The sequence below is a fragment of the Chrysochloris asiatica genome, unplaced genomic scaffold, assembly GCF_000296735.1.
Source record: "Chrysochloris asiatica unplaced genomic scaffold, ChrAsi1.0 scaffold00135, whole genome shotgun sequence".
NCBI classification, from domain to species: domain Eukaryota; kingdom Metazoa; phylum Chordata; class Mammalia; order Afrosoricida; family Chrysochloridae; genus Chrysochloris; species Chrysochloris asiatica.
The window spans coordinates 5,776,770-5,798,750 of NW_006408653.1; the positions used below are offsets into that span (position 1 = coordinate 5,776,770).

General features: G+C 42.6%; 1 protein-coding gene across 1 annotated transcript in view; it reads left to right on the plus strand.

Moving 5' to 3' along the window:
- Window positions 1–224: 224 nt before the first annotated feature.
- LAMP3 (lysosomal-associated membrane protein 3) overlaps window positions 225–21,981 on the plus strand; it is a 31,178-nt gene continuing 9,421 nt past the window's right edge. Inside the window, exons 1-4 of the mRNA XM_006869838.1 lie at window positions 225–917; window positions 2,291–2,422; window positions 10,409–10,466; window positions 14,239–14,409. Coding sequence (XP_006869900.1) covers window positions 249–917; window positions 2,291–2,422; window positions 10,409–10,466; window positions 14,239–14,409 — 1,030 coding nt within the window. The 5' untranslated portion in view covers window positions 225–248. The remainder of the gene's footprint in view (window positions 918–2,290; window positions 2,423–10,408; window positions 10,467–14,238; window positions 14,410–21,981) is intronic.

The window sequence follows — 21,981 nt, forward strand, 5'->3', positions numbered from 1 at the left end:
TTCTATCACGTGACTGCCAACTGGATTCACATTTGAAGGTGAGGACTGAAGAGGGCTCATTAGGTGGCACTGCACTGAGGTATCCAACTGAGCATGATTACTTTGGTGTGCCTTAGCACCACTCCCCATACAGACAGAGCTGCTGTTAGTTTTTTAATAAACAAATACCAAAAAGAAGTGAGGGTTTGCAAGCAATTTTTAACATGTTTGTTTCCTAATTGGCAGTAATATTGCATTATGGCAGTCAAATGAGAGCAAAAGTATTTCCAGAAGCCAGAGACGATCTCCAACCCACAACAGCTGCACTGGCCAGCACTTCTCACCCACAACCAACCAGCCAAGTAGCTCACACAACTTTAACAGCAAGATCTGCAGATGGTCACACTACCTCTCAAATAGCTGTCACGACTTCCAAGTCTGAGACCCCAACAACCCATACAATCATAAAAACTCCAGCAACAACTATGTCAGCAACTACAGAAAGCAAGTCATCCACCAGCCCATTACTGCACACCCTCATCACAACCCAGTCCACACCCAACATCTTACACTTGACTCCTACAGTTACTGATGTTACCATCGGACCCAGTGCGGTTACACACTCACAACCATCTACTGTCACTGCACCAGCCCCTGCAACTATAATCAGCCCATCAACTGAAGAAACCACCCAATCCAGTAACCAAACAACTTTGTCCACCACACCATGCAACAGCACAATCAGTCAGACACCAGGAACAACTACAGCTACACACAATGCCACCCAAACAGCACCACCGACGCCCACGGTTCCTGGGCCCACCCTTGTACCACAGCCCTCACCAGCCAAGACCGGAATTTATCAAGTTCTGAATGGAAGCAGACTCTGTATAAAAGCAGAGCTGGGGATAGAGCTGATTGTTCAAGACAAGGAATCGGTAAGTTGGGTGGAGTTTGCCTTGCTGAGAGTGAGCGTTCCCTTGCCTCCTGTATCTTTAAATAACATAAGTAGCTGCCTGCTCAGCTTTCTCCAGAATGCCCAATGAAAAAGTGGGTCTGTTTTAGGGGGCTTCAAAAAGTTTGTGTAAAAATGGAATGAAAAGACAAAAGAAATTTTCTATTATCAATTCTATTTTTCATAAACCTCCTCATACATATAAAAATTAAAACTGATAGAAAGTATGAGGAGGCTTCAAAAAGTTCATGGAAAAAATGGAATAGAAAGATAAAGTAATTTTCCACAAACTTTTTGAAGCCTCCTCATATTTGGAAAGATATGCACTGTTCTCACTGCTAGTCAACCTGAACAACATTCAGTGTTGATCCCAGCCCAGTCCTCTCCCTCTGATGATTTCAGAGTCTCAGCTCCTACCTTGTGAAATCAGAAGTTTAACTTAGATGACCTCTATAGTCCCAGCCACAGTTCTGGGTGGTAATGTGCTTGGCTGCTAACCAAAAAGTGGGAGGGTTGGTTCTGCCCAGAAGGGCCGCAAAAGAAAGGCCTGGTAATCAATTTCCAAAAAATCAGCCATTGAAAACTCTATGGAGCACAGGTCTACTATGATACTCATGGTGTCAACAAGAGTCAGAATTGACTTGATAGTAACTGGAGAGTTCCAGCCACTGTGACAATAACATGGAAAATCTAGATTAACAAAAAGTCAGGAGGGTGGGACTATGATCCATATTATTTTCTAAACGTATCACCATAAAAATAATATGGACTTTTTTTTGGTACAGTTTTTATAATTTCAACTAAACCTTCCACATCTGAGTTTCCATTTGAGACAGGAGTCCATTAATTGCAAACCCCTTCCTGTAGTACCTTTCAACACATTTCATTGAACAAAATTTAAATTCCACACAGTTTATCAGGACCAACAAAACCAAAAACCAAACGCATTGTCGAGTCGACTCATGGCAATCCCATGTATTACTGAATAGAATTAAACTCTATTGAGGGTTCTTGGCAGTTATCTTTATGGAAATCAGGTCTCCAGACCTATGGCTTGTGGTGTCTCTGGGTGGGTTTGAACCCCTAACCTTTCAGTTAGTAGTTAAGTACAAAACATTTGCACCATCCAGGGACCTATCAGGAATAGACCACATATCAAAAAATTTCTGAGAGGACTCCTTGAGAAGATATTTTGAATATACAGCTTGGACATGAGAAATATCATCCAGGAAGTCAGCAGTTCTCAAGCTAGCCCTGCATAGCCTTGGACTTAGGCTCACTTAGCCTGTGCTCCACTTTCCGATGTTTGAGCTCTCTTCTACATCTCATTAAGCTGATCTGTCTTCTCTGGCATAGGTTTTTACACCACAAAAATACTTCTTCAACATCAACCCCAATGTGACCCGAGCCTCTGGAAACTGTGGCTCCCGAAAATCCAACCTCCTCTTGAATTTCCAAGGCGGATTTGTGAATTTCACCTTTACCAAGGTAAGGTCTGAGCGTGCTAACTGGCTAGAGGTTCATTTGTCTTTTCCCTCCTCCTGGGGCCAGTGGTGCAACCCCATACTTGAGTTTAAGTCCCAGCGGAACTGAATCTCAGAGCGTTTTGAAATCTTCACTGATAAGGATGAGAGGTATACAGATAGCTAGTGAGGGGGGAAGTTTCAACATTTCATGTTTGCCTTCTTCCTCCTTCAGCCTCTTAGGGGAGGTTTAGCCTCTGGGGAACCCCACCACTGGTACCCTTTGTAAACCACCTGAAGGAGGAAGTTACTCAGGGGAACAGGCCCATAGAAATTCCCAGTGGAGGCAGGACTGTTCAAAACCAAAATGAAATGTCAGAATGGGTTCTTTCCAACCACTCCAGCCAAATTCAGTGACTGGGTTTTCAGGTAGTAGATAGTGAAGTAAAGTGGAAAGAGGCAGACATCATTGACAGAGACTTACGTGGCTGCAAACTTGACATTTCACATATTTTCCCTCTGACATTGGACAGAGAAGCTAGCCTGTCTGTGCTTTAATGTGTCATTTGTAAAATGGGGAAAAGGAATTAGAGACCAGCTTTGCAGAGGGCATGACTGGAACATGAAAAGGGTGGGTTATCAGTACCTGATAGCTATAATTGCAGGAACTGAAATGGCAAACATCTTGGCGAGATAATGGTGGCCATCCCACTCTGAAGTGAAAAATGAAGTTCCTTGATTTACCTTAAAATATCCTTCAGACAGGTAACACAAGAACCAGGGAGGAGGCTGTGAGAAGACACCTACAGCTAGAACTCAGTAGCAGTCTCTTTGTTACCTGTGGCTCCTGAAGTTAGAGGAACAGCATCTTAAAGAGGAACAAACACAGACTCTGAGGCCAGACAGACCAGGATGGACTCTCAGCCATAAGCTTACATGCTATATCATCTCAGGTCACTTTCGGTCTCAGTTTCCTCATACAGAAAATGGAAATAATGAATGCATACCTAACAGGAGTCCTGTTGTGGCACTGTAGGATAAGTAGGGTTTCCAAGGAGCAGCTGGTGAGCTTGAACCGCCAACCTTGCAATTCAAAGGACTTTGCAGTCTGACGCATTAGCCCACAGTGCCACACCAGGACTACGATAGCAATGTTTAGTTATTATTAAATTGATCACAAAGACTTTATTCTCCTGGAGCATAGTTCACACCATATGGTAGAGATGCATTTGAGAAGTCAGCAGTTTCCTTTCAGTACCCAATGGGAAAGACATAATCTCTTACACCAGAACAACATTCAGGTAGGACAACTAAACCATAGAACTGTCAGGAGTAAAATACGTTACTTCAGCAAAATGGTAAAGGATATAGTATGGTGCTGTAGGATAAGTACTCGACCATAAGGTCAGTTTGAATGTCAAGCTCGGTGATTTGAACTCACCAGCCACTTCTTGGAAACTCTATACAGGGTCACTATGAATTGGAACCGACTCGACAGCACTTAACAACAGCAACAATGTAGGCATAAGCACACATTCTTCTCATTGGGACTCATTCTACCCACCCACTCTCTCCGAATAATTGCTCACAGGAATACATCAGAACACTCCAGTGCTTGTGATTGGCACACCATGACCTCTGTTGCCAGGCCTTAGATAGAACTGCAAACAGAAGTTTCTTTGACACCTGTCAACTTCTCTTTTTGCTGCTTTCATCTGTCTCCTGGTGCCCCCAAGCCCTGCCTATCCAATGCCTTCAGGCTGAACCCTGACCAAACTCTCCCCAGGATTGAACCATCACCTTTCTGCAAGTTGTTTATGGTCCCAGATAATCCCTCCCTGCAGAGTGTGGGCAGATGTGAGTGTCCTAATAGAGCCAGAACACTAGCAGATCATCCTTCACTCCTCCCACCCACTTCCTGGTGGGAGCCAGTAAACCACTTTCAATCCGTGACCCAAATGTTGCAGTGGTTGCCTTTTTGAGTCTCACCAGCCAAATTCACCTTATTCATTACATTCTCCAGCACAAATGTCCCCAAGCAGCTGGTCTTAGTTGCAGGGCAGAGTAGGGCTGTCCCATTTTCCTGCTAGTCCTAGTTACAACACCCACCCACCGCCTGGAATTTCTACATCTCAAAAGAGAACACAGTTAAACAAAAACAGGGGCCACAAACTGAAGACTAACAAGAATAACCACTTAATGAGAAAGGCCAACTGGTAAAGCATTTTCCTTCAGATATACAGTCCTTACATTTTTACTTTCCCATATTTGATAAAGACACGAGGATAAGACCGATCTCACTTTTTCCATTCATTTTGCAAAAGAAAAACACCAGGGTCAGCGTGAGAAATAAGTGACAATGTAGTGAGGAAACAAAAGGGGAGTAGAAGGATACTTGTTCCACCAGAGGCAGTGACCCCTCCTCAGCTTCAGCTGGTGGTAGCAGTAATGGGGCTGGTGTGGAGCTAGCAACCGGTATTTTATGACTGCAGTTCATTCTGAGTGGTCAGGGCCCCACTATGCCAGCTGTTAAATCTTTGACACATCATCTCTCTCAGCTGATAACAAGAGGTCAGTGTCCCAGATCTTGACCGTTCAAGAAAAGGCATGTTCATAAAAGCACATAATTTTTTAAATGCCAGCAACAGATTTTGTAAAATGTGAGTATCATGCTGGCCAAACAAAAGACAGTTGTAGGCCACATTTGGCCTGTGGACTCCGCAGCTGTAACTTCTGTCCTAGGAAGTGGAATGCATTTGAACAGAAAAGCCTTCTAGATCCTTCCAAGAGAGAAATGGAATCAACAATCTGTCACTTAATGTTTCTAAGAGTGGCACTGTTGATAGTTGGGGCAAGATAACTGGTTGTGGGGGGATGTCCTGTGCCTTGTTGGGTGTTTAGCAGCATCCCCAGCCTCTTTCCACTAGATTCCAGTAGCATATGTGCATATTCATACTAGTTGTGTCAACCCAAGTGTCTCCACACATTGTCAGATACTCCCTAAGGGGAATATCACTTCTAGTTCAGAAACACCGCTCTACAGGAAAAGAGAAGCTTGTATTGGTTATAATGAACTATAGATGACAAACGAGAACTAAGTTGTAGAATGCTAAACAGATGCTCAGTTTACAATAACCTGATTTAGCTGCAGTCAACCAATTTATCAATAAGAATTTATTGAGCACCTGTGTTGTCTCCAACATTGGGGCAGGCAATATGGGAAGAAAATGAAAGACATAGATTTTAGTTATAGGTTTCAAATCATGTACAATGATTTGTAGTTGTTCAAGTTGAAATACTACGAAGGACAAAGTCATAAAGAAAATTTTGCCTCTTAAGTTATTGCTTAGCCCAGTTGCTCAGTCAAGACTTAAGTTACCCATCCTATGGATGAGTTGTTAGCTCTCTTGTGCTTCAATTTGCTCTTCTATAAAATGGGGCAAGCCAACACCTGTTTTGCTGGGCTGCTGTGAATATACGCTGAGCTAATGCACGTGGATGTGCTGAGCAGGATGTCTGGCCCATCGTGGAGACCAAGAGAGGTCGATTTCCTTTCTCATTTCCCTCAGTTTCATTTTCTTGAAGAACTGAAAACCTTTCAATGTCAGTGTTTCATTTGATTAAAAAATAAGATGCTGAACATTGTTCAAGCTTGTCAGATTCAAGATGAATATCCCTCCCCATCAATTTCCTTCCTGCACAGAGAATTTGTTTTAAATTATATTGTGCTCTTCAGTGACTTTGTGTAGAGACAGTTCAATGCTGTCACTTTCTCATCCACTTCTCTGGCAGTGATGTTTCTATAAACCATGCCGGAAAGCAACTTAAGGCCTTGACTACAGGCTCTGAAACATAAAAGTAGTAAATCACCCATGGGGAAAGGACAGCCAGCACCAGGCAATGTATCTGCAGTGAAGGTCTTGAAGTCCATAGCAACACATCACCTAGCATCTTCCCAGAGTCTTCCAGGGCATCTGTGGCTTCTTGACTCTATGCTAGGCTCTTGAAAACCACAATCAACATTCAAATATCAACATCCTCACAGTGAACTACTTGCTACTCATCAGGATCCCTTGCACCTGTTTTTACTTATGATTTTCTGCCTGGAATGCCCCCTCCACCCTCACCACCAGTTCTGACTCATGGTAATCCCATGTAAAACAGAACAACATAGTGTGTGACCCTGAGCTGTCTTCATGATTACTGGTATGTTTGAGTCCATGGTTGCAGCCATTGCTGATGTTTTTACCCTAGGGGCTTTAAGGAGCCCAGTGGAGCTGTAGGGTAAGCACTAGACTGCTAATCACAAGGTCTTTAGTTCAAACCCACAAGGTACTCTGCAAGAGAAAGATGTAGCTTTCTGCTCCCGTAAGGATTTGCAGGGCTGCTGGGAGTTGGAATTAACTCAGTGGAATTAAAACCCACTCAGTGGGTTTTTTCAGGGGTAATCTAGGAGTACTGGTGTGATGCTGTAGGATAAGCACTGGAGTGCTAACCACAAAGTGTTGTTATTATTAGGTGCTGTCAAGTTAGCTCTGACTCATAGAGACCCTGTGCACAACAGAACGAAACATTGCCTGGTCCTGTGCCAACCTCATACTTCTTACTAAACTTCAGCGTATTGCTGCTGCCACTGTGTCAGTGCATCGCACTGAGGGGCTTCCTTTTTTTTTGCTAATCCTCCACTTTACCAAGCATGATGTCTTTCTCCAGGGGCTGGTCCCTCCTTATTATATATATCTGAAGTATGAGAGACAAGTCGTGATCCTGACTTCTAAGGAGCATTCTGGCTGTACTTCTTCCAACACAGATTTGTTTGTTCTTCTGGCAGTCCATGGTACTTTAAATATTCTTTAACACCACAACTCAAATGCATCAATTCTATGATCTTCCTCATTCATTGTTCAACTTTCACAACCATATGATACCACTGAAAATACCATGGCTTGGGTCCGATGCACCTTATCCTTCAAACTGAATCCATTGTTACAGCTTTTGAGCACTTAAAAGAGGCTTTGTGCAGCAGATTTGATTTCTTGACTCTTCCTGCCAGGAGTGTTGGTTGTAGAGTCCATCTGTAATCAAATTGTAGACCCAATCTATGCAAATTCAGCAATTCAAAACCACCAGATGCTCCTTGGAAACCCTATACAGGATCATTACGAGTTGAAACCAACTCCATAACACTTAACAACAGCAACAACAACAACCTGGGGGGCTTACCTTCTAGCGCTAAAATGGGCAATATTCTGTTGTGATCCCTAGGATTGTCACTGGCTGGTGTTTGGAAGTAGATCACCAGATCTTTCTTCATAGTCTATCTTAGTGTGGAAGCTCAGCTGAAATCTATCCACCATGGATGTCCCCACCCCCACCCCCCTATATTTAAAGTGCCAGTGGCATAGCTTTCAGCATCATAGCAACACTGTAGCCACCACCACTGTATGACAAACTATCAGACAGGTAGTGAATTCAACTTTTAATAAAGCTCAATTTAATATAGCTCCCCAAGTTGGCAAACAAGAAATCAGCAAGTCTAATGAAACAGCCTCTTTGGCTTCCTTTTGATATACCCAGAGCTAAAGTGTATTGATTTAGGCACAACAAGGCTGAAACAAACAAAAAACAGGCCTGATGAGTATTGAAGAGAAAATCCACATCTTGAACATCTTGTGCTATGAAATTCCCACAAGCTAATTAACAGAAATTGGAGCCTGGGGCTTTATGGTGGTTGATAGAGTGCCTTCCTGAGCAGGCTAGCTGACTGGTGTGTTCCAGATCTCCTGTGGAACGGTGGACATTCTCTTAGACCCTTAGCTTGTTATGGAGGAAATGTAGGGCCCTTGAGGAACAAGTATCTTATTGGGAGGTACTCCCTGTAGATAGTAGCAGTGAGGACCAGTGTTAGCACCTCACTGACTGAGAAGAGAGATGGGACTTTTACAAGTGGTCACTTTGAATGGACATATGTATAGTACACCCATGTGTTGGGCCCCAGCCTGAGTTAACTGCGGAAGATCTGTAAGCAACTCTATTAGGTATCCTTTGTTCCTCTGTCAATGCTGATGGTTAATACAAGGGTTTGTACTTTGCCTTTAAGAATCTGGCACAGTAAATATTTGTCTCTTCCTGTCCTGGTGTGGCGCTGTAGGTCAATGCGCCAGCTGCAAAGCCATTTGAACTGCAAGGTTGGCAGTTCAAGCTCACCAACTGCTCCTTGGAAACCCTATACAGGGTCACTATGGGTCAAAACTGACTCGATGGCACTTCACAACAACAACAACTCTGAACCCTGTGGTAGTGTAGTGGTTATGAATCGGGCTGCTAACCTCAAGGTCAGCAGTTTGAAACTACCAACAGTTCTACAGGAGAAAGATGAGGTGTTCTGCTCCCGTAAAGATTTACATCCTTGAAAACCCTGTGCAGGGTCACTATGAGTTGGAACAAACTCCATGGTACTTAACAACAATAGCTCCAAACCCCAAGTGAGAAAAATGCCCATGGGCATCAAAGAAGAAATCAGATTCTGTAAACTGCATAGTGTGTGGCATGAACTTTCCCTGGGGTTGGGTTAAAGCTGACACCTGTTCAAAGCTCCAAAAAAAAACCCCATCCCCACCCAGCAGAAGTTTCAGCTATTTCTTTAACTAATAAAACTATGTATTCTAAAGTCCAGTTTATCTGGCTTGCTCCTCTCTTTGTGGTAGAACTGAGCACTAGGATGTGAACTGTGAGCCCCTTCCAGAAATGCAGGGAAAGGAAGAATTCCAGGCTCACCTCATCACTGCCCTTCTGTTGTTCCTTAAATCAGTCTCACACAGCCTGAGCAACTTCCAGACACTCAACCATGCTCAGGTCAGGGCCTTGCTTAATTTAAAGTCTTCCAATGAGGATCTGTTGGAACACTGAATGAGGCTCATGAAAGACAGATTTCTCTTCTGTTAAAAGGGCATCAAATAATAACCTCAATGTATGTTCTGTGGAAACAACCTAAGAAACACCTAGATCACACCAAGATGCTCCTCCTTAAAACAAATGGATGATCCAAGTACACTGTTCACGTTGCCTTTGAAGACTCAGGAGATGGAGCAGCTGAAGACGGCAGTGGGGTCTTACTCCTGTACGAGAGCAAAGCCAGGGATGGAGTGGGTATCCCAGAGAGGTTAAAGGCTAGATTTAGGAGGCTGGCAGCGTAAGGTTGCATTGCCCCTGCCACCTATTAGAGAAGTGACCTTGGACAAGTCCTTGAGCCTCCATGTTCTCTCACTGTTGTCTCCTGGTAAGATAACAAGGTAAGATCCTAGTATGTAGTTGTTGCTGCAATTAAGTGCCGTCGAGTCAATTCTGACCCATAGCCACCTTGTATAGGGTTTCCAAGGCTGTAAATCTTTATGGGAGCCTCATCTTTCTCCTGGAATATATGTTAGGTGCTATGTTAATGAGTTATAGGATCTAAAGCCTAGCATCTCAAAATCAGTGACCTTACTAAAAGAGTGTGTATTTATGGACTCCTCATAATGTGTAATGAACATCACTTTACCCATGACAACTGTTACCAGTGGATTGTAATGTGGTCAAGATTATTAGTGTTAAATTTCCTTATGCTCAATTTGAAATTCTAAAAGTAATTCAAATTCAGAATCTGATTTTAGTTGTCTTTCATTTTTTGCATCTATGTGTGGACAGTTTTCTAATGAAGGCTTAAAACTGATAACCCCATAAAAACAAAAACCGACCCTTTTTGAACTTACCTTTTCATATCCAAACTCAATTTCCATGAGTATTTCATACCCTCGGTGTTTTTTTTTTGGAGGTTGTGGGGCTGTTTTTTCAGCTTCTTTATCTGTTTTGTTTTCCCAAGAGGACAGTCTCAAGATAAAAACATGGAACAGTGCTAAAGGTGAGAACACAACCATCTGGTACCAAAACACCCCAAGGCTCCCAAAATCAAGTTTGTATACCAGAAGCATATACATAAAGCTCACAGGTTAACAGAGTGTTGTTTTTACAGGATGAAAACTCATATTATATCAGTGAAGTGGGAGCCTATCTGAGCGTCTCAAATCCGGGTTAGTATGTAGACAAAGACTTGGCCATTAGTGATGACAATGTATTTCTGGTTATTTCATTTTTTCATCTCTTTGGATCCTTTCACCTTTGATGCTGCTTTTAAGAAACAGACAGAGCAACTAGCTCTTTGGGGAGCTTTCCACATTTTTGTCTTTCACTTTGTTCATCTGCTGACGTCTGAGATCATTATCAGCAATCAGTGACTTTTTGACAGATTTTTATAGTTTTTGCAGTTTATCCTATATTCTTGGAATCATGAAGTTCCTGGGTGGTACAAACATGCTTGGCTGCTAGCCAAAAGGTTAGAAATTTGAGTTCATCCAGAAGTGTCTCTCAATAAAGGTCTGATCTATTTCCAAAGAAAATTGGCCATTGAAAACCACCTGGAACACAATTCTACTCTACACACTGATTCACAGCAACAGGTTTTTTGTAATCATGCATTTATTTAACTAAAATGCATCGACTGCCTACTAGGTACCAAGTTCTATATTAGTGGGGATCCAGATTGATCCAAACAGTTTCTGACCTCATGAAGCATACAATCCAAAGGGGCTGAGAGACAGTGAACCAACACTTTAAATGACATGTTTGCAATGTCAGTAGTGGTATAAGAACACACCAAGTGAAGTGGGAGCAGAGAGCAATGAAAAACCATTTTAGACAGAGTCTTCAGGGAAGGCTTCTCCAACAAGGTAGCGCTTGAGCAGAGACCTGAGGGAAGTACGTAAATAGACACAGAGATATCTAGACCAGGGAAGCTATTGACAAATGACAGATGCTAGTGTATGCAAGGACCAATGGGTGCCCTAGAAAGTGAGGAAAGCAGAAGATGGGGTCTGAGGGAGAGTTAGCAGCTGGAGCAGATAAAGACTTTGGATTGTATTCTAAATTGTGATTAGATGCCTTTGGAGGGCTTGGCATAAGGTACTGATACATCAGATATATATTCATAAAGGCCCACTTTGGCTACTGTGTAGGGTATTGACTTCAATGAGTAGAGTTAGGTTACATGAACTCGTACTACGATCACTTTCTGAGCAAGACTGCTTCCATTCAAATCAGGTGAGTTTCTCTGAAACCTCCAATGTTTTACTGGGAAATCTAGACTTAGATAACAAAATCTTTATTGAGCACCTCCTCTGTGCCAGGGATTGTAATAAGAGTTTTCAGGTCTGCTTTCTCCTTTTTGAAGTTCTAATTTTTAACTGGCTTAACCTTATTATTTTATGCATTAGTGCACAGGTACTAAAGAAATGAAAATCTGTAGAACCATCTGTTTAAAATATTAGCTCTCTAGTTTTGATATTGTTTAACAGCGTGCTGTCAATGATGATTACTTAAATGTATTAAAGATGGCCTAGTTGACAACACACTTTCATATACTTTAACTCACTCAGACCAGTCTCCCAGTAAAGGCTATGGAATAAATATTGTATAATAGTGTGAATGTGATCATAATTTAGCTAATATTATCACTTGTTCTTTGTTACTATTAAGTGCCGTCCAGTCAGTTCCAACTCATAGTGACCCTGCATAGGATTTCCAAGGCTTTAAATCTTCACAAGAGCAGAAAGCCTCATCTTTCTTCTGTGGAGCATCTAGTGGGCTCAAACCATGGGCCTTGTGGTTTGCAGTCCATTGCATATTATATGGAGCCACCGAGCTCCCCAATATTATCACGAGGCATGGGCTAAATTATAACCAGTAATAGAGTAGTAACCTCTCAAAGGCAGGGAAGAGAAAGTCAGACTAAAAACTGATTTAGAGACTGAAAGAAGGGGGAAAAAACAATTCTAGGTTCCAGTGTAGCAACAGTAACTGGAGCTGTAGCAGCAAATGATGGTTCTTGTGTTAATGGTGGTGGTGATAGTGATAGTAGAAGAAATGAGAGTCATCGTGACAGTAATGATCGTACTAATGTTAGTGAGGGTGGGGTGGTAATAGTAGACCATCTTGGATAAAGTAACACACAGATAATTTAGTACATCATGTAGGACATGTGCCTGTACAAATACAGTTGCAGTCACGAGTACATTAAGGGGGCAGGAAACACAAGATCATATGGTTGAAAGAATGAGCTCTAAAATTAGAATGCTTTCAACTTCTTACCAATTACTAGCTATATGATCTCAGGCACATGTTTCCAGTTCTCTGTTTCTTCATTTGTAAAATGGGACAATTTCACCTATCTCAAAAGATTATTATGAGAGTTAAAAAGGAAAGTGCATGTAAAGTACTTGAACAATATCATCCCATAGCAAACAGCACCTCATGTGTAATGTTATCTTAGACACAGGCAGGCTCACACGCAAAGCCAGGGAAGGAGGGTGACTCCAAGCTCCTCACTGACAGCTTGTGGTGTGGATTCCCTGGAGCATCGTTTTGGTGCATTCTCTGAGGCCCACAGTGTGCATCTCCATTCTGTGAGCTGATTAGGAAAACTGCATCTGCATTGTATCTTTCAGGAGACTGATGTTAAACTTAGGTCATGAAACGGATATATTCAATCAGAATGCCACCACTTCTTATTGTTAACTGTCAAGGAACCCAGTCGTCAGTTGGTCTCTAGACAGTCAATTTTCTCCCATTCAGAAGCCAAGTTCTAATCAGAAGGCTGCTTGATGGCAAGGAATTAGAGAAAAATGGAGTTAATTGCATGATTAAAATGTTTAAACCATCTTCACTGAAGCCTCCTCCTTCTTGAAAAGCATTTGCCTGTCATAAGATCAGACCAGTCCTTGAGCAGAGCCCTCCTCCCCAGGTCCACTCAGATGGGCAGAGATGGGCCTCTCCCTTCTCTAAGTTTCCATGGATGGACACAACAATCTCCCTTAGAGACAGACTTGGTTCTTCTTTGGTTATATGAATACATTCAGTCTAGTGATGTGCCGTGGTATTTCAATAACCTCATATGCACGCGAAAGCTGGACAGTGAATAAGGAAGACCATAGAAGAATTGATGCATTTGAGTTACGGTGCTGGAGGAGAATACTGAAAGTACCATGGGCTGCCAAAAGATAAAACAGATCTGTGTTGGAAGAAGTGCAGCCAGAGTGCTCCTTGGAGGCCAGGATGGCCAAACTTCATCTCTCATACTTCGAACATATTGTCAGGAGGGACCAGTCACTGGAGAGGGATATCATGTTTGGTAAGGTGGAGGGTCAGAGATAAAGAGGAAGACCTCCAGCAAGATGGATTGGCAAAGTGACAGCATCAATGGACTCAAGCATGGCAACAATTGTGAGGTTGGCCCAGGATCAGCCAATGCTTCATTCTGTTGTGCATAGGGTCACTATGAGTCGGTACCAACTCAATGGCACCTAACAACAACAAGTGATGTGTAAATGCTCCTTTGGTGTCTTTGCATGTCTCTGCTCTGAATCATTAAGGGTTATTGTCACTATAAGTCTCAGAGAGCAATCTTTACTTCTCTTATTGCTTACGTTTTTGCGAGCACCTCTGTGTAGCCCCCAAGCATTGATAATATTTCCCATCAGCTGTGTCTACTGTGAATTAAGGTAGCTGAAGAAAACATCCCCAAATTTCTCATTTCAAAGCTATCACATTTCAATTTACATAAGACGTCCCCCTCTATCTGTCAAACAGAGCACCGGGGTAGTTTTTCAAGAGAAGAAAGTGGCAGAAGCCCAGAGAGACAAATTTGAAATAAGATTATTTAACAGCACTTGTACAGCCCAGGAGCAGCTAGATCTCTGTTGACATACTCTGGGACTCTTACACACCTGTACTCCACCTTTATATTTTCAGAGCGAATTTACCAAGGAGTGCACAGTGCTATGGTGTGGTTCGAGACAATGATCGGACATTCCTTCAAGTGTGTGAGTGAACAGAGCATCAAGCTGTCAACTTACCTTCAGTTGAAAACAATGAATGTCCAACTTCAAGCCTTTAATTTTGAAATAGACAACTTTGGAAATGGTAAGTTATGGGTTCCTCAGGTAACAAACATAAACTTCAGAGACCCATGGGTAGTGCCAAATTATTTTTTTTCTGAAGCAAAGGAGCAAGAATCACATGATTCCACAAACCTCTTAGGGCTGAGTTTTTCAGCATTCCCCCTCCCCAATCTCAGCTACTCATTGTTGTTGTTGTTGTGAAGTGCCGTCGAGTCAATTCTGACCCATAGCAACCCTGTATAGGGTTTCCAAGAAGCAGCTGGTGAGCTTTGCCTACCTTATAGTTCAAACCGACTTTGCAGTCCAGCTCATTAACCCACAGTGCCACACCAGCACTCCTAGCTACTCAATACCAACCTGAGAAGCAGACTCCTTAGCCCACTCATGTCTACTCTCTACCAGGCCATGTTCAGACTAAGACAAACTCATTCAAAATTTAAAAGCAGCAGAACATAGTCTCCTTGTGTGACCCAAACATATATTCTCAATCATTTAAAAACACATCTAGTCAATTAAAAAAATAAAAAGCAGAAACCCCACCCCACCCCCACCCCCGATTTTACTTGTTGAGCCCTGTTGAACTCAGGTGTGCTTGTTCTTGTTGTTAAGTGCTGACTCATAGTGACCTCATATAGGGGTTCCAAGGAGTGGCTGATGAGTTTGAATCACTAACCGACCTTGTGACTCAAACAAACCTTATGGTCCAGTGCTTTACCCCACAGCACCACACCAGGACTTCCAGGTGTGCTTAGAGAATGCTTTTAAAATCCTGTATATTGATGATTCTAAAATTAAAGATTTTACTTAGGGTGGAAAGGAGAAAGATGCAATAATTTGAGCTAGAAATAAATTCTGTTGGATCCCCTGCCACTCATGAGTACATCCCCGTTGTCAGTTTTCATTTCCATTCAGCCTCTGCTTTGGGTTTTAGCCACCACACACTGACCAGAGAGAAAACAAGTCTAGTAAGTAGCTGTGGGGCAGACAGGGTGACTTTACCAGGAAAATAAAGTGTTACAGGGAGTTCAACAGATGACCAGGAGGGTCCTAAACTTTAGTTTCTAAAATGTCCATCTCATAATAACTCAACAACATTATAAGACCGTCTCAATTGTCAAAAATTCTAGATTAAACTAAAAGTTGAGCTATACATTAAATTTCTATACAACAAATCTGATTTCACTTTTGGCTTTCATTATAAAATTAAAGATGTACCTGGCAGAAAAGTTCTGAAAAGCTTGGTAGAAACCATTTAGCAAAGGAAGGGGTAAGGTATTGCTTGTCTTAAGATCTCCTGATTGCTGCAGATTTTGTCTGAGTCTTCTCAGGTCAAACTTTGGTTTGAACCTTTACCACCGTGTTGTTGTTGTGTTAGGTACCGTGGAGTTGGTTCAAACTCAGAGGGACCCTGTATAGTGTTTCCGAGGCTGTAAACCTTTATGGGAACTGAAAGCCTCATCTTTTTCCCACAGAGTGAGTGCCTGGTAGGCTTAAACTGCTGACCTTGTGGCTAGCAGTCCAGTGCTACAACGCCACCAGGGCTCCTTTGCTAGGATGCTAGGATTGAATAGGAAAGTTTGCTAGTAAGTGTTACCCTTACTTTTCATCTGATCTCAAAACTAATTTATTTCTTTAAGAACTATTATCTCCAAAGGTTTGAAAAAAATCTCTATAATTATGTGGTCCTAAAATAAGGTACAAATTTGCTCTTATTCTTCCTCAGAACTAGCCTATAGAGCAGGAAGTAAACAGTCTGAGAAGTCTCTTAGTGAAAGAGATGGAAATAAAACTTTATAGCAGCCTCACCTGGCTTCCTGTTAGCAGCGCTCACAGGGAGAAGTAGAAAAATGATCATTTTAAAACAATTTAAAAAATATAATGAAATTACTATAAGTGGATACTTCCTCAAACAGGAAACTTCAGAGTTTTCCTTACATTCTTTCCCTTTCCCTCCTAGTCCCCCTCAGACAAACAGTTACAAAGCCTTAACTATCCTACTTCCAAAATATTTCTCTTGTTAACTGTTACAGCTTCAATTCAGCTCTGTATTCGCAGATTGTGCTTCAGATTTCACTAAAGAAGCTCAAGTGACAAGCTGCACATCATTCTGTAAATAATACTTCCTACCAGGGAGCTCTACGAATCGGGCTGTGAACCGCAAGGTCAGCAGTTCGAAACTACCAGCGGGAGAAAGAGGAGGCTTTCTGCTCCCATAAAGATTAACAGCCTTGGAAACCCTGTGCAGGGTCGCTATGAGTCAGAACCGACTCCACGGCACACAACAACAACAACAACAACCATGGGGCTCTAGTAGCATAGTGGATTATGAGCTGGGCTGCTAACCAAAAGGTCGGTAGTTCGAAACTACCAGCCACTCCATAGGAGAAAGATTAGGCTTTCTGCTCCTGTAGAAATCTACAGTCTAAGAAGCCCTATACAGGGTCACTGTGAATCAGGACCAACTCCACTGCACAGCACACCACCAGATTAGGGGCCCTGGTGGTGCAGCGGTGCAAAGAGAAAGTTCTGAAGTGAGCACACTAACTGTTCCACAGGAGAACAATAAGGCAATTGTCTCTGTAAGGATTACAGCCTTGGAACCCTGTGGGGCAGTTCTATTCTGTCCTATAACGTTGCTAAATCAGAATCAAATCTAAGTCTGAATCAAATGGATGACACACAATATCAATTAGAATAGGGAAAAGCAGCACATTTAAAAAATATATAGTACAATACTATACGTTAAAAGACTTACTTGCAAAGGGTTGTGGGAGCTGGAAGTTGAAGTTAGGATTAATACATTGTGGGGGTGAGGGTCAGAGGAGGCTTGGCCCATGAGTGACATTTAAACAATCTTGAAGAACTAGAGAAGAATCTAGAAAGTGTAAAAGCACAGCCTTGTCAATGAGAATGGTCATCCCAAACAATAAACACTGACTCCCATGTCCTTCACTCCTCCTTCCTATAATCCTGAAGCCTGTAGAAGGATTCCACAGTCCTAGGATCCTGGGGCATAGAGTTTGAGTAGAAAACTTCTGTGTATCAGTTGATGCAGATCCCTGTAGCCAGAATTGAGACACAGAGCTGCAATGCTTATGCTGTATTGAAAGTCAGGACACAGTTGTGATTCTGACCCTCTAGACTAGACATGGGGAACGTCCAGCCCTTGATCTGTATAAGATCCGAGAAATCATTTAGTCTGGCCCTGTCAAGGCAACCGCAGTTCCAGCCATCGCATTGTTGTTGTTGTTTCGACTCATAGCGACCCTGTACAGGGTTTCCAAGGCTGTAAATCTTTACGGGAGCAGAAAGCCTCCTCTTTCTCCCGCGGAACAGCTGGTAGTTTAAAACTGCTGACCGTGAGATTAGCAGCCCAATTCATAATCACTACGTACCAGAGCTCCTTAGCCATCACATTAAGGGTGGGTTAATTAAATGTTTGGCCAAATACAGGAGGCTAATTTTTAAGTGGATTAATTGTGTATGGCCCGTGAATGATGTTATAAATATCCAAATGGCCCTTTGCCAAGGGTTCCCCACCCCTGTTCTAGACCAAACCAGCCCTTTGCAGTAGAATTGAATTCTACTCATGGCAACCTCATGTGTTATAATATGGAACTATGCTCTATAGGGTTTTCTTGGTTGTAAGGAGCCCTAGTGGCACAATGGTTAAGTGCACAGCTGTTCAAATACACCCAGTGGCTCTGAAAGAGAAAAGCGCTAGCTTTCATAAAGATTACAGTCTAAAAACCCTATGAGCAATTCTGCCCTGTCACATATGGTCACTGTGACTTGGGATTGACTTGACAGCACACAACAACAACAATCTTTATGAAAGCAGATCTCCAGGCCTATCTTTTGTGGTGTCACTGGGTAAGCTTGGACCACCAATCTTTAAGTTAGTAATCAAACCATGTACACCATTCAGGAATCATTCTAGACCCACCCAACATTTCCAAACTTAGCTATGCCTCTCAACCTACATCAGAATCACCCGGGAACCACTGCAGACGCACTGAGTCATAAACGCTGGGTTGTGAGGCCTGGGAATCAGCATACCTTTCCCACATGATTTACAAGCACTGCAGGCTTCAGACCCATTGCACTCATCCTTTCATTTCCTATGTTTCACCCATCTGTATGTTGGAGGCAGCAGGGGAGCTCGGCCGATACCTCTCCCCGTCAGTTTCCTCTTCTGTGAAGCTGAGGCAGACTGGGACTGCAAAAATTAATGTGGACCAAACATCCCTCCCACAGCTGGGTTCGATGAGTCACTGCAATGGCTACACAGAACTCAGATCCCTTACTGACAGTTAATGGGGTTTACTAGGGAAGTTAACAGGTGTCCATTCAGGGTCAGAAATGTTCAGGGCACAGTTCTTCCAGTCAGGAATGTCTCTCCTCAACCTCTCTCTGGTCAGCCAGTGTTGCAAAGCTCTTTTAGGGCTGCTAATAAATGCCACAGGAGCTCTGGTAGCGTAGTGGTTACGAATCGGGCTGCGAACCTTAAGGTCAGCGGTTTGAAACTACCAGCTGCTCCGTGGGAGAAAGATCAGGCTTTCTATTCCCGTAAAGATTTACACCCTTGGAAACCCTGTACAGGGTCGCTATGGGTCGGAACCGACTCGATGGCACTTAACAACAACAACAACAATAAATGCCCACAGGCACACTATTCCCCCATAAGCCTTAGCCTGAAGGCTCTGGGCTCTAGCTTTCTGGACCTGGGTTGAGGAGTTTCAACGCACAGTGATCTCAGGGTCCAAAGGATATGCTCCTTTCTTGGCTCTTTCTTCTTGATGATAGTGAAATCCGCCCCCTCCTGCTTCTGTGGTAGTGGTGGTTGTGTGCCACTGAGTCAGTTCCGACTCATAGCAACCTGGTATAGGGTTTCTGAGGCTGTAAATCTTTATAGGATCAGAAAGCCTCATCTTTCTCTCTTGGTGCAACTGGTAGATTCGAACTACTGACTTTGAAGTTAGCAACTCAACTCATAATCCACAACACTTCCAGGATTCTTTTCCTGCTTCTGAGAAGGCTAATTTTAATACTCATGCTAGAGTTTCAAGTTTTCACAATTACCATTAATTGCGTGAACATCCACATGTGAATCATGTCAGTATCTTCTATCACTGTCTCTTACCTGTTAGGAAAGAGTTGTTTGGTGGGACTTACAAAGACTTAGGCTAGAGACATATTAAACAACTCACTACACTACACAGGGCCATTATCACTTCCCAGCCTTTGTAACACCTGTCACTTTGACTTCAATTACAGCGGATGAATGCTACATTGACAGAAGCAGGAGAGAAATCCCTGTGGCCATGGGCCTGAGTATCACAGGACTGTTTGTCATTTTGCTAACAGCATGCCTGGTGGCCAGAAAGAGGCCCAGTAGAGGCTATGAACGCATATAAAGGCCCACCTTCTTCAAACTGTGCAAGGCTACCCAGACCAAACCCACTGTCTTCAGGTTGAATCTGACTCATAGCCACCCTGCAGTACAGAGTAGAACTGCCCCATAGCGTTTCCGAGACTGTAATCTTTATGGATGAAGAGTTCCACATGTTTGTCTCATGGAGCAGCTTGTAGATTTGAACTGCTGAACTTCTGGTTAGCAGCTGAGGATTTCACTGTTGGTGCCAACAGGGTTCAGTCTGCAAAGTTAAGGTCTTGGGAACTCTGGCTTTTCTTATGCAACCTGAAATAAAAGGATTAACTTCTAGTTGCCTATCCCAATCTGATTGTTGTTGTTGTTGTTAAGTGCTATTGAGTTTGTTCCAACTCATAGCAACCCTTTATAGGGTTCCCAAGGAGCAACTGGTGAGTTTGAACCACCAACCTTGCAGTTTAAACTGACCTTGACTTGAGGTCAAGTGCTTATCCTACTATGCCTCACCAGGACTCCCTCAGTCTGATTGGTGGTGATGTGCCATGGAATCAGTTCCGACTCATAGCGACCCTGTACAGGGTTTTCAAGGCTGTAAATCTTTACTGGAGCAGAAAGCCTCATCTTTCTCCCACGGAACAGCTGGGAGTTTCAAACTGCTGACCTTGAGGTTAGCAGCCCAATTCGTAACCACTACACTGCCAGAGCCCCTTCCCAATCTGATTGTTGTTGTTACATGCTGTTGAGTCAGTTCTGATCCACAGTGACCCTGTATAGAGTTTCCGAGGAGTGGATGGTGAGCTTGAACCACCAACTTTGGAGTTCAAACCAACTTCGCAGCCCATCACATTAACCCACAGCATGACACCAGTACTCCTCCAATACAATTGTTGTTGTTGTTAGGTGCCATCTAGTTGGTACTGACTCATAGCAACCCTATACACACATGGGCTTCCAAAAGAATCAATCTGATTAGGAAACCTAAATTTCCACCAAAGAGTCATCAGAATGCTAGCTAAAATGTGCACCCACCCCACTTCTTTCTGTTGGCTTAGACAGGCCAGGCCCAAGGGACTTAAATTCCATCTTGTACACCAGCATACTGCAGGGCTGACTGTAAGAATTAGGGAACAAGAGCCAACAAGATGAGACAACCAGCTTATAGAAGGAGAAGACAGATACCCAAGGGAAAAACTGTGGAGAAGACATTCTGTCTGAAACTGTATGGATTCTTCTTGTATATTTTAAAGGAGTCTCAACATCCACTGGAGTCCTGGTGTGGTTCTGTAGGATAAGCACTTGGTGGTAATGTGCCATTGAATCAGTTCTGACTCATAGCGACCCTGTACAGGGTTTTCAAGGCTATAAATCCTTACTGGAGCAGAAAGCCTCATCTTTCTCCCACGGTACAGCTGGGAGTTTCAAACTGCTAACCTTGAGGTTAGCAGCCCAATTCATAACCACTAACAGCAAGGTCAGTAGTTCAAACTTACCAGCCACTCCTCGGAAACCTTAAGGTTCACCATGAGTCAGAAATGACTCAACAGCACGTAACAACACTCACAATTTTTTAAAATAGCTACTGCTTTAAAAAATGCATATTCAGATATATTCTAAGATGATTTATAACTCCTGAATTTTGCTCAGATTCTGATTGATTTAAATTACAATCTTATGCTACAATTAAATAAAAAAGACATCCGACACTATTGTTATATATTATCAATAAATCATTATAAAATTTACCACTTCATTTTTTTTTTAATGTTAAGTACATGCTAAAGAACCTGACAAACAAGAGGCTAATAAATGTTAATTTTCTGATTTCTTCACCTTCATTTGTTCTCTGCCTTCTTAAGGCTTTTCCTTTGATTTATTTCTGTTTTTCTTTAATTATACTCATGCTTATAAATTTATCAAATTTATTATTTTTATTTGGGGTCATTGGTAGTGGTGGTGGTTTTCTGCCATGGAGTTGGTTCCAACTCATAGCAACTCTGCATAGGGTTCCCAAGGCTGTAAATCATTACAGGAACAGAAAGCCTCATCTTTCTCTTGAGGAACAGCTAGTATTTTTGAACTGCTGACCTTGAGGTTAGCAGTCCAACTCGTAACCACTATGCTACCAGAGCTCCTTACTTGGAGACCTTTGTTGTTGTTGTTAAGTGCTGTCAAGTCGACTCTGACCCATAGCGACCCTGTATA